At 36.6% G+C, this 14,124-nt stretch overlaps 1 protein-coding gene across 1 annotated transcript; it reads right to left on the minus strand.

The window, feature by feature from the left end:
- Window positions 1-5,211: 5,211 nt before the first annotated feature.
- On the minus strand, window positions 5,212-13,513 carry LOC140923134 (uncharacterized). The gene is made up of 3 exons (XM_073373206.1): window positions 12,625-13,513; window positions 9,105-9,467; window positions 5,212-6,150 (listed from the first exon to the last, which is right to left on the minus strand). The coding sequence occupies exons 1-3, from the start codon at window positions 13,142-13,144 to the stop codon at window positions 5,681-5,683; spliced, it is 1,353 nt and encodes a 450-aa protein (XP_073229307.1). The 5' UTR covers window positions 13,145-13,513; the 3' UTR covers window positions 5,212-5,680.
- Between the last annotated feature and the right edge of the window lie 611 nt (window positions 13,514-14,124).

Consider the following 14,124-nt stretch of genomic DNA (forward strand, 5'->3'; position numbering starts at 1 on the left):
TTTGATTTAATAAACAAGAGCACCTCCCTGTCACTTCACTTGTGTTTTCTGGATTTTTCCGACAAGGAGGGACGACAGAATAAATGAAATGAGGTCAAAGTTATTTTTAGCCAACAATGGAAAAAGGTTGTAAATGTTGTAAATATCTTATTATCCACTCCCCGCAGGGCTTTTCAGGGATAATTGACAACACTGGTTGGGGGACTTAAGGTGCAGTTTACAAGTAATGAAGGAATGAGTAATGATTCCCCCATACACTAGAAGGAAAAAAATCGACAACATAATAGTAAAAATAAACGATACTGAAATAAAACAAGTTGAATGAACCAAATTTTTAGGAATATACAGCTATTTCAAAAAAGGTTGTCGGAGAGAATGGCGAACGGCGAATCAGTGTCGAACGGAGGTTGCACGACCGAAAGGAACTGTGGTTACGTTATTTGATACGCAAAGTTTCACAAGTTGCTTATGAACGTTTGTCTGAGGGTTCTTGACGGCGAAGACAAAAGAAACTCACGCTTTTTTTCAAATTGAAAGATCTTCCTCGTTTCCTCGTATGAACGGCCTATTGTCTCCGACTTTACATCGCCAGTCACAAGAAATTTAGAAATATAGCGCTCAACTGTTCTTTCAGAAACGCCAAATGAATGCTTAAGAACATGGACAAACCATACTAACCCGCCATTGAAGGCCTTCACTAAATAGAGCCGGCGTCATTGATTAGCTTAGCTAGATAGTGGATAAGCTATCTTCAATATTCAAAACCCACAATTCCTTTCGGTCGTACAATCTCCGTTCGACAATTGCCATTCGCCTTTCTCTCCGACAACCTTTTTTTGAAATAGGTGTATATTGACTCTAATTTAACATGGAAAACACATATCAAACATATTACAACCAAAATAGCAAAAAACAAGTGGTATTTTATTTAAAGCTAGACACTTCCTTCCCTCTCAGACTATGAGAACCCTATATTATTCATTAATTTACCCTTATCTTAATTATGGAAATATAATATACGGGCAAATACTTATCCCTCGAGATTAGAATCAATCTAAAAACTACAAAAGGAGATTGTCAGGGCTATTTCATTTTTATATCCTAGAGATCATGCAAGTCCAATTTTTGAAAATCTCTCTATTTTACCAATTGATGGTGAGGCGATAGTATTATTTGCATTTAAATTTTTCGCAAAAGCACTTCCTATCACTTTCAAAGATCTTTTCTTGTCTAATAATTATTTCCATAACCATAAAACCTGGTCCTCATTCAAAATCCACAAAGAACAGGCACGTACGAATTATAAAAGATATTCTATCAGATTTAAAGGATGTGAAATTTGGAACAACCTTCCCATATTCATCAAAAACTCAGAATCATTTAATATTTTTAAGAAAAGAATTTAGAACATTATATTGATTTATTAAAGTAATATAATCATACCAAAGATAGCCTTTGTAATTATCTAATTAAAACAAGTACAGCCAGTCACATGTTGATAATGTATCAATCATTTTATACTTTACAGCAGGGGCTCTCCTAGTTGAGCACAGAAGGGTTTTGTCGAAAGTTCCTACTCTACTCTTCCTATTCTGTTGTGAAAATGTACCTATGTAAGTGACACAGTTTGTAGAGTGAAATAAAGATTGATTGATTGATTGATACGTGAGTGTGAAAGCGAGCTAGATAGACCACTACACCGGGCACTACATGCCCTACTCTCTACAAAGAGTGTATAGGTTCTTCAACCGTCCACGGATAATATTACATGTGTAAGGGCTTGTGAGACGGGCCTACGGTTTATCGTCCTCATCCGAGAAGACTAGAAAGTCTAACCGTTTGCAGATGTTATTACAAAGGCAGCACTTCTCCTCAGTTATCTAAAGACCTTGAGTGTTTACGTTGGTCCGGCCGGGGTTTGAACCTACGGCCTCCCATCAAAGATTTAATTGATTTTCCGTTCAAGCCCTGCTAAACAGGCCACCCTAAAATTGTAATATGATCGATCCACCATTACAGTGGGATAGTGTAGATTAATTAAAGTCTTATTCTGGTTTCAGAGTTTCTGTTCCAAATATCGAAATACTACTTTTTGGTCGTAAGAATATAAAAAATGTGGTTGTTCATCAGGTGATCAATAAACATGAAGCGTCAAGGTCAGTTCAGGCAAAAGGTATTTATATGCTCTTCCGTGGTACTATACCACTGTAACTGTACATCCACATGGTAGTGAAAAACACTTGGAGACTCTCACATCAAAATGTCAAACCTGTGTGTTTAGGGCAGCCTCTCAGCAATTAAGTTTTAAAGAAACCTCCAAATTACTAATGAGTGCTGACTCGTTTTCTCGTTTTCCCTATAAATCTTGGGTAGAATATCAATACCCAATGAAACCCTTCTTTACTCAGAAGTTATCTATTTACACTCCAGGAACGATATCGACATTGGTCAGAATCATACACAAAAAGGAAAAACACTTATTAAAACGCGCTAATACAAACACCATGTGATCATGAACTCTGCTTTGTTTTTAACTCAGGAAAACCCCTTGTATTGACCCTAAACCCAACTCGCTTAATATAGACAAACGTTAGTGCTGTTAGACTAACTGACATTTATTTATTTTTGTTGTAGTTTTTTTTTTCTTGTCGTTACTATTATTGTGCTCCCTATTGCGAACAACGCTTTATCAACTGTGTCCTTAGTAAGCTTAATTTTACTCTTTGAATAAATGTAATAAAACCGTCTAGTTACAATATCAGATAAAACCCTTGAAACACTTTGGAAAAGTTCGCTCTCCTATGTTCCCTCCCCTCTTCCTTTTACATTGTTGTTGTAGTCACGCATCTTTGCAATCACATCTCAACATTGCAGAGAAAAGGAAAGTACTGTACTGTAGCGTTTCAAGAATTATTCCCGTTTAGAGACAAGAATTCAGAAAGTTTAGGAGTTAGCTGTAGTCAAGAAACAACCAAATCTGGCATATAACTAATCATTTCTGCCAAACATAGTACTAGATCATGTAATGCACTCATAGATTTAATAGTCATCCCTATTTTTGAATTAAAGACAATGAATTGTCCGCATAAATTCTTTTGATATTTTGTTCTGGTAAACTGTGATGGTGTTCTTTTGGCCTAGGATTATTTAAGATGGCTGGCCCGTATTTTTGTAGGCATACCTTCCATTCGTTAGATTAAACAGCTTGGCCAGTTATGGACGGAATCGAAATGAATGTCACGTGAGAATGACGTCACATTTGTTTTAGCTCTTAATCGAATATCAGCCCTTATAATTCGCGTTTTCCTTTAGACTGTTCTATGCTGGTTATGTACACTGGGTTCTTCCCTTCTGCTGTGCAACGCGTTTTACAAAATCTAAAGAGGAATTTTTGCATGAAGACAAGACTTTATTTAAGCAAACAGTTCGGCTACTTATCATTCACTCTTTTATTAATTAACAAATGTCCCTTAAACATTCTTCAGACCATAAGAGACAGGTAGACTTGCGTGATTTTGATAAAAGGAAAGAATATGCATCACGGCAAAAACGAGCTCTTTCCCTACATACTTTCACGAAAACATCGATTGATTCAAAAGTCGTAGATAGATTAAATTCTCAAACTTTCCTGGGTAGCAAAGATAGCTGAAAACATCCATTAGTATTAGCTAAGGTTTATGTATTAGGCACAAATTCCACCTTTGAACCAAGCTCCTATTACTTAAATGGCTTGATCTTTTCTGTAGATCCATTATGATATATGGATTGCACACAGAGTGTACATTATTTTTGGAGATCGGAATAAATATCACGTGAAAATTACTTCATAGTTTTGTTATAATTTTTGAATCGAATTTTAGCCCTTAATACTCAGTTTCTCTGGAAATACCCTATGTGATGTATACTTTGTGTATTTCATGTCGATTGAACATTCTTCATGTTGTTATTAATTATTGGAGTAACGTCATTGTTTTGGAAAATGTTGTACTTTGGCCGGAATGTCTTGAGCACAACATCAAATTCAAAGGCAAAACCCTTGAATTTACCACGCTTTTCTACCCAGGGAAACCTTCATATGGAAATATTCAAAAATTCAAAAATTGAGGACTACTTCCCCCGGGGGAGGGGGGTTACTTCCTTATAAGAGGCTAATGGGATATGCCGCTGGATGGAGTCGCATTTTCACGACTGGATTGACTATAATGGGGTCGCATTTTCAATAGAATTACTAGAATGGGGTCACACATTTTCTAAGTTTTTAAACCTGATAATACACGACAGTACATAAGAAATTTAATGAAATATTGTTTTAAGAATGTTTACTTTTGAGCTTTACCGCTGGTTACACTGTCCACTTAAATAATTTATTTGCAAAATGATGTGGTTGACATGCTTTGCATTTAAGAGGGAAAAGGGAACCAGGGCAGCTTACCTCATATTATTCATTCTTCCACCAAAACTATGAGTGTCGAAGCCTTGATTGTAATTGTGTAGTTCAAATGATCGTCCATGGGCAATGCAATTATTCTGTGCTGTATTGTTAAAACTTTCAAATTATGCATGCGGCTCGACTCAGTCAAGTGCTTTGCGACAAGAAATAATTTCACGTGCAAAAGCAATGGGTCGCCGAAGGCTCCTAGTTCATGGTAGTTAGTTTTAGAATTTACTCTTGTGTTTTTGGAGAAGCTGATAACACTTTTCAGCAGACCTCAAACTCCAAAAGAAGCAGGCATTAAACAGAACCGTTGATTTTCAAAACGGACGCCAAAATCAGAGAGCCAGTCTACGCTTGTTGTAATAAGCCCACGTTCGATATATTAAAATTCTAACATGACCATGAGGCTTTCTGGTCATTTTTCTATATCTGGTTTGGCTTTCTTTATGCTCAAGTCTCTTTTGGGACTTGCAAGACAATGGAGTCGTGAAAATGTGCAATTTTGAGCCTAACGCCTCTGAGTCATATTAAAATTTTAATATATCGAACGTGGGCTATTTACTGCAGAGGTTACAGAGATTCTACAATGGAGAGATCTAGACTGACCCATTGACTAAGAAACTTTGCCTTGATCACACCAATGCAAATAAAAGTAGCAAAAGTACGTTGTGATATATTTTTACTTTTTCCATTTTTCAGTTCCTAACCCGACTAAATAATGAGTTTTTCTACTATGGATCTTTTCAACATTAAAACAATGTTTTTTTTTTTCCGATGTAACATATGTTTTTGTTTTAATTTGTAGTTTTTTTTTGTTTGTTTGTTTTTGTCTCTTTGTTTTATTTTTTTGGTTTTGTTTTGTTTTGTTTTGACTTTTCGCTGTTGTTTGTATTTGTTGTAAACATCAGTCTGATGATTATTTCATCAAGGTTATAATAAACATGTAAATGTATTAGCCTAGTTTCTTGCGGAGGGACGGAATTCAGCTAAGGCAGGAAATAACTAGCTTCCTTCGAAATAATCATTTTATTGGGCAAGCCTAGTAGAAGATCTTGAAATAAAAACCTTACTTTAACACCATGTTTAATAAGTTAGTGTAAGACATAATTATGTGCATGTGAACTATTACACTAGACTAACGAAGCACTCTAAGTAGAAGTTTATTTCATTAAACGTTACTTAGCAAAACTGATATTTAAATTCTTTTTATATTGTATATAAGTTCTGTAAAAGCATTGAATCCTTTCAATCGTAGGTAGAATAAACATCAGCGCAAACTCTTCCCCCGTTGTCTTCCTCTTTGTGATTCGCCAGATCTTCACCGTACCACAGACGTAACACTTGATTGGAAGACAAGCTAATAGGATTCAAGAAAACTGACAGAACAAGCTCGGGTGAGAGGGAGTTATATCCAGGAATCGTGTACCACTTCATGGTTACATCGCTGATGAGCTGATTCGGTGGCAGTAGAATGTGATTGCTTGAGTTTGTTATGACAACGTTGACTTGTCGATGAGTGTTTTTCGCGTTCCTTGGATCGACACCGCAGCCCCAGTAAGACCAATAAGAAGACACATTAGTGCTGCAGGATACATAACCGTACAGATAAACCAGCTTTATGGCAGCTAACCTTCCAGCTGGAGCGCTGAAGTTTCCAAACTGGTCACCTTTGGCGCCAAAACACACTGGAGAGCGATTAAGCTTCTGCCAGCGATCTGAAGGGCAAACAAAGAATACGTTAGCTAATAACGTCATACCGTCTTCGCTACAACTGTCATTTACCCTTCCACTGCCAAATGTGACAAAAGTCAAAATTCAAACACATTTCCAAACTTTACTTCCAAAAGCTGAAAAACATACTGGTACCATGTTAAATTATTGCCAAAGAGGTCCTATTTTAATAGCCACACCATAGATTATTTCCTCCTCAGCGTCAAGGCGGCCATATTGGTGTAATAAACAATAAACCTTTCTTGTGTTTCAACTAAGGCATTTTTTTTTTAAGTTCGAAAATTTAAAATACCGGTAATGGAAACCATTTTCTTTTTCTACCGTAAAGCAGTGATATTTTAAACAATTCAAAAGTTTAAATTAAAAAAAAAAAAACGATTTAACGGCGGTGGGGCTGGTTACGGTCTAGCCTGCAAACAACTCACTTGTGAGAGTTCATGGAAAATTTTACCGGCGCGAAGAAGAATAGGGCGAGGAAACATTTTTTCCAGGACTCGCACAAGTGAGACGCCCATCTCCTGTGTTATTTCATCAATAGTATGAGCACTCAGGCATGTAATACTGCATTATATAGTAATAATAATAATAATGATAATGATAATAATGATACTAATGGAAACTTTATTTATGTTGTTGAATTTACAATTGTAAATCTCGCTACCTATAGGAAGTTTACAAATGCTGCTTGAGATTGGATTATTAAAAAAACAAACAAACAAACAAACAAAAAAAGAAAGAAAGAAAGAAAAAAGAAAAAAAAAAGAAATCCAAATTGCATTAAGTCTGCGCTATCCCAGACTATACAAGTTAGGCTCGTCATTAGTGCCCTTTTAACAATGGCTAACTTTAGATGTACAGTGACTTTACGTGACTGTTTGGTAACGCTTTGCATTCTATTTTCAGTTTTTCCATTTTGTTGATTTTACGTAGAAAACAATTTTTATTAGGTTCATTTAGGAGGAATAATTCAGCGAAAATTTGGTACTTAAGCCGAAAACTCCGTAGCAACACTCTCGTGTCGTAAAATGTCAGCCTATCTAATGTTTCTGTCGTAAATTGTCTTAAATAAATAATATCAAGAGTGTGTCACTTTTGGAGGACTGCCATTTAAAAGGATATTTTATTCAGTAACTTCTACTCTTTATTTAGCGGCCACTGAAAATATATGATGTTAACACTCCCAATTTCTGTGGACGACCAAATTTACCCCTCACAAACCCTAACATTTCTCTTAAGAGTGGTTGCCATAGAAAACCGGTCAAAATTTTTAAAATGTCAACGGAAGGGGGCCAACAGAATAAGTTCATACTAACATCATAGATAGTTCTGGTTGGCTATTGGACAAATATACCAAACACAGGTTCTTCACTGCCCTTGTATTAGAGATACGAGCATCACTTTATTCGACCACTCGGACGCCATTTTTATAAGCAAATTATCACCATTTTCTGAAACTCCACAGAACCCGCAAAATTTAACGAGCGAAGTTTATTTTTTGTATGCGATACAACACATCACAGAACTACTTTCTAAAACCGTAAGATTTGTTAAGTAGCCACGGACAAGACTAAAATTTTCTTATTTTATCTGACCTAAACTCTGTGTGCAAACGAGCAAAAATCGGGCATTTTTGAATTGATTTACAGCGCACAATTAAAACGACAGAACAACTCTGACAGCCAAATTGCAGTCTACTATCATCCATGTAACTAAAACACTAATAATCATTTTGGGCCATTGAAACAGGAAGAAATTAGAAAGCTCACATTTGTTATAGTTTCCAAGCTTTTTCTTGTAAATAGGCCGATCCCTTCGTGTTTGTTTTAAGTCCTCTTCGTGAATTTTCTTTCATATTTCGCTGTAAAGTATGTTCAGCAGCTGGAGGAAATATCAAAAAGCTCGAAATACTGCTCAGGTTACATTTTTACTTGAGTGTAACAGAGTTCTTTATAAAGAATTCAAAAACTGTTTTTCAAGGTGTGACTGTGACACGTTTTTTTGTTTTTGTTTTTTTGTTTTTTTTAACTAAAAGAACCCGTTCGTTGACGAATCACTGCTAATTATTCATTTGACACAACATTTTTGAGCAAAGATGACCCGCTGTTCTTCATGTTCCCCCTAAAAACTGTTTATGGCTTAGGCGATAACTTGGCTTTCTACTAAGTCCTCAACACATCATAGGCAATAAGTAAGAAAATCTAGGTACGAAGCCCATACTGACCCGATCTTCAAGGAGCAAAAGCTCTTGAAATTGTCAAAAAATCCACTTGTTTTAATGAGGTCTTTTATGTTTTCACTCTTTTCAAAATTCAATAACGTTTTTTCAATGAACAACCAAATACATAATACTAGGAGTGCTCAATCTGTTTTTTTTTGTTTTGTTTTTTTTGTTTTTTTGTTTTTTTTGCAGAACCAATACCAGCACCGTTTACATTCAAGTTCCAAAGTTTTACAACTCTCTGAATGAATAGATGGATGGATGGATAGATGGATGGATGGATGGATGGATGGATGGATGGATGGATGGATGGATGGATGGATGGATGGATGGATGGATGGATGGATGGATGGATGGATGGATGGATGGATGGATGGAGGGAGGGAGGGAGGGAGGGAGGGAGGGAGAGACGGACGAACGAACGAATGAGCGCCTGAATGAATGAATCTCTCCTTCCTCGCTTTCCCAGGACCTCTTCAAATCGGGCTTAAATAAAAAAAATGGCTGGCTATGCCCCTGATTTTAAATATGCTTAATTGAGCATAGTGGAAATCTTTCAAGAGAAATGTAAAGGACTACCTCGGAGGACAAAATTCAGAAATCGTCTATGGTCAAACAAGAATTTACAGTGTTTACAAGCCTGATTGTGCCGGGATACCGCGCAACATACTATACTGGATAAAGCGCAGAACACTGCAAAACGTAATTCTTTCTACTTACCAGGAATAACAGTGTATCTTGCTTTAAATCCACGGGCGGTTAGAGAACCATCAGTAACAAAACATACGATCAAGGTTTCGTGGTAAGAAGAAAAAGTCGAATTGTTGGTGAGTGAACCACATAAACGCCCAGGGAGCACACCACTGCCATATATGACAGCATTTTGAATTAGTATATAGTCGTAGGGACAGTTAGTCCCACTTTCTATGTCCATGTCTTGAATGACCAACTTGACCCGATTTCCTGTACTTGCCGTGATTTTCCATGTGCAATTGTGGTTATTACCATAATTTCTCGGGTAAGAAGGACTTGTGATGATGCCTGAGGTCCCTGTCAGGATTGCCATATTTGGACACGCTGACGCTTTAAGACAAGAGAATAATAACACGTTTCGTTTTGGAAAAGGTGAAACACTCGCCACGTCAAGCTCATGGAAAAAAAAAAGAGATTTGACTTCCCACAACAGTGATCGGGCGTTTTAATCATACAGTAGTTAATTTATCCTGGTGTTAAAGGGGGTTTGTCTCGAGGATATTGCTGTTTTTAGGAATATTAAGTGCTGAAGTCATTACTTAGTGCCTATACACTTATACAAAATGCTCCTTTAGAGTTATGGAGAATTCCCAAACAAAACTTATCAGACAGCACTAGCCATAATTATTTTTTGGTAATTTTTGCATTGAAAAGGCTGGCCATTTTTTCAAGTTTCAATCATCCATATTAACAGACGACAGGAAACGGTTTTAATGCCTAAACATAGTCTTATTCTTGGGATTCAGTTGATTCGAAAACACGCTTTAGCTTTTTAAAAAGGTAGAAAATAGCGAGACACAGCCCCGTTAAATAACTTGGTACATACCGTAAGAAATACCTCCATGGAATTCCATCGATTTCCGTGGAAAAAATTTCCATGGCATTCCATGGGGGATAAGGGCATCAATCTCAATGGAATTCAATGGAAAAGTTCCACGAAATTCCATGGAAACTACTGCATCCAATTCCATTGATCTCCATGGAGTTCCATGAAATTCGCAGGAATTAGACCATGGAATTAGAATATCGCATTGAGTTACAGATGTAAATGGAATATATGTATTTACAATTTTCCACAGATTTAGGTGTCACTGCAAATTACTGGATAAGTTCACTTTTATTACATAGAAAACCGCTCAATCTCTTTTGAAAAGTTATAAATACAAATTACTTAAGCTCAATGAAATTAAAACTCACTCAGATCAACAAGTTGCTCAAACGTACATCGATAAATTTTTAGTGACTGACAGTTAGTCAGATTACGGACCTGACCCTTAATTGTTACAAGGTGCCTGTACTGAGTCTCTAGACAGCCAAGTCCAAGGAACAACTACTCAGCCTCCCCACCCATGAAGCTTATGACTAGTCAATCACTTCCCCCAAGCTCTGCTAGTAGTTTTTCGGGCGAAGTCTTCCGGACTATGAAAAGTGCATCAGGAGATCATGAACAGGAGACGGTGATTGAAGACTGACGCAAAAATAGATAATATATTAAAGAGTCCAAAGAAACGCTAAGACTTATACGGGATAACTCAAAATGAAGTGAATGAAGAGCAAATGAAGACTGAATAAAGTAATGCCAATTGGTCACCTGTTCAGCACACATCACTCCGCCATAAAAAATCGACAACACAAAACAAGGTAAATTTAACTAAAAGTAGTAATTGAAGAAGAAATAGGACTGTACTAGGTCGCTGATAAGCCGGTTTGTTTCTTTTTTTGTTTTTTAGCCATTTGGTAATTTATCATCTTGTGGACAAGGCAGCTACTAGTGCCAGTCCCTCCTGAGTGCTGCATTTTCAAGATGGCGTCGCTTTGTTATTTTCTAGTTTCGTCGTTCAGCACTTTTTTCCCTTTCAAAATGTAACCTAGGCAGTATTTCGAGCTCTTTGATATTTCCTTCAGCTGTTGAACATACTTTACAGCGAAATATGAAAGAAAATTCACGAAGAGGACTTAAAACAAACACGAAGCGATCGGCCTGTTTGCAAGAAAAAGATAGGAAACTATAATAAAATGTGAGTTTTCTAATTTCTTCCTGTTTCAATGGCCCAAAATGATTATTAATGTTTTGGTTACATGGATGATAGCAGACTGCAATTTGGCTGTCAGAGTTGTTCTGTCGTTTTAGTTGTGCGCTGTAAATCAATTCAAAAATGCCCGATTTTTGCTCGTTTGCAGACACTGAGTTTAGGTCAGATAAAATAAGAAAATTTTAGTCTTGTCCGTGGCTACTTAACAAATTTACGGTTTTAGAAAGTAGTTCTGTGATGTGTTCTATCGCATGCAAAAATAAACTTCGCTCGTTAAATTTTGCGGGTTCTGTGGAGTTTCAGAAAATGATGATAATTTGCTTATAAAAATGGCGTCCGAGGTGGTCGAATAAAGTGACGCTCGTATCTCTAATACAAGGGCTGTGAAGAACCTATATTTGGTATATTTGTCCATTACTCCACCAGACCTATCTATGATGCTAGTATGAACTTATTCTGTTGACCCCCTTCCGTTGACATTTTTAACATTTTGCCCGGTTTTCTCTGACAACCACTCTTATTTTATGTTCCACAGAGTACATTTATTCCGTATCAACTTTTCAAAATTCGATCCCTAATAAAGGGAATCATTTAAATTTTTCGACCAAAGGAGTATCTAGTAAGCATGGGATTCTACAGTTTTGACTAAATACCAGAATGCAGTGTTGCAAAACAGTGCAAGACCAGAAGTTAAAAGTAGTTGAGGATGACATGAGAATAATAAGATTTATTATTTATTTATTTATTTAGTCACTCACAAAACCTTATACAACATGAATAAAAGTTGTTAATATAAATTTAATGTGACAAGGAAGCCTAACGAAGCTTGAAGCTTATATTGATAGGCTTCCTTCAACTACCTAGTGAACTAAATTCATGGCTGATTGCAGAGTGAACAAGATCAGAAAACTAACGACAGATCGGCTGTCAGTGAGATAATTCTTTAAATTTTTTTTTTAAAAACAAATATAGAAGGAGAGCTAATTAGTGTAACAAGCAACGAATTCCAGGTTTTAGGTCCTCGGTAAAGGATACTGAATTGCTTTATATTTGTTCTACAAAAATGAGGTCTATACTGAGAGGCTAGTCGAGTTTCCTATTGATGGACTTGATTACTACTTAAGAACAAGTCATGAAAGCTACTAGGCAAAAGATTATGGTGATAAGAATACATAAAGGTAGCGACAGAAAATGAATTAATACCAAATATGTCAAGGACTTTAAGCTGGCTAAATAAAGGGGCGGTATTTGCTAGATAGTGAGCTTTTGTTATGAGCCGCACTAGACGCTTATGCAAAAGGTAAATACAGTTTAGGTTGGAACAGTAGGTGGAGGACCAGGCGATATTACAGTATGTTAAGAAAGGATATACAAGGGAGTAAGATGAAAACTAATTAAACTGAATGAGATTTTTTTTATGACGCTTAAATATTTGTAATTATCTTTTAGATTACCTGCTGGTTTCTGAGCCGTTTGTGGAATGAAACTTCTGTTAATCAGACCAAACAGACTCTCAACCTTTCCCTCCAAGGATTGTACAGCGTCGCTGACGCCAGAAGTTTTGTTGTTTAGTCCTGTAAGGCTCTCCACCTTCGCCTCCAAAGACTTGACCACATCGCTGATGCCAAAAGTCTTGTTGGTTAGCGCAAAAAGACTCTCCACCTTTGCTTCTAAGGTCTTTACGGCATCGCCTACCCCTGAACTTTTGTTGTTCTGTTTAATTAGACTCTCCACTTTTGCCTCTACGGACTTTATTGCACCACAACTCCCTAGAGTACTGTTGTTCAATCCAGAAAACTTCTCTACCTTTACTTTTAAAGAGTCCACGGCTTTGCCTAGGTCCGTGCACTGGCAAGTCAACTGAACGTTGCAGTAGCTACAGGGGTCCCTATTAATTGAACTCACAGACGAATTTGTCACACCATTAACGAAACAGAAAACAAAGTTGAGGAGAAAAAATGACAAATACATCATAAAAGTTGTGAATCATGAATTTGAAGAAGCATCTGAATTGCCGAATGGTTTACTTGTTCCCTTTATATCTTGATATCTTGGGTACAATATCATCAGTATTAAAACTTGCCGTACAATTTTGTCAATTGAATATTTAGTGACTGCCAGAGCAAGTTGTTTACGCAGAAGCCATCTATTAATTCTCCACGAACTATATTGGTGTTGCAACGAATCATTTGCAAAAAAAAAAAAAACACTCGACGCCATAAACGAAAAACGGAACAAAGAACAGGAGAAAAAATGACAAAAACATCATATCAGTTGTGGATCACGGATTTGCAGAAGCATCTAAATTGCCTAGTTGTTTACTCTACTTGGGTACAATATCACTACCTATTAAATCTTGCAGTACTGTTTTGTCAATATTTATAGTGATTGCCAGAGCTGGAACCTCGTTTACGCAGAAGCCATCTATTAATTCTCCATGAACAATATTTGTGTTGGCGCGAATCATTTGCAAAAAAAATACACGGTTAACACCGTCCCTGGTACGATCACCTCGTTATCATGTACAAGGAATTTTTCCCGCTTATGGCAGGAAAAAAACCCTTGGTACGTACACCCACTGATAGTTAGTTTAGTTTTGTTTTCTTTATACAGTGTATCTTGATATTTTGCGTATGCAATCAATACCCAGTGAAATTTGATGGCCAAAGTACCCCTCCTTTTTCTCAGATACTATCTATTTACGCTCCAGCAACGATATTGACGTTGGCAGGAATCATATTCAAAAAGATAAAAAGACTCATTGTATCTTCGTAATAAGAACACCTTCACTTTTGATCATGGACAGTTTAATTTCCTCTTAACCAGGGAAAATCCCTTCTATCGATTCGTCCCACTTCAGAAACTCATTAATAATTCATAACGAAAAAACAAAACAAATTAATGTTTAGTGAGTGTCTTTATATCTGATAAAGACACTTCTAAACCTTACGTCC

This window comes from Porites lutea, chromosome 13, assembly GCF_958299795.1.
Source record: "Porites lutea chromosome 13, jaPorLute2.1, whole genome shotgun sequence".
In the NCBI taxonomy this organism is placed as follows: Eukaryota; Metazoa; Cnidaria; class Anthozoa; order Scleractinia; family Poritidae; genus Porites; species Porites lutea.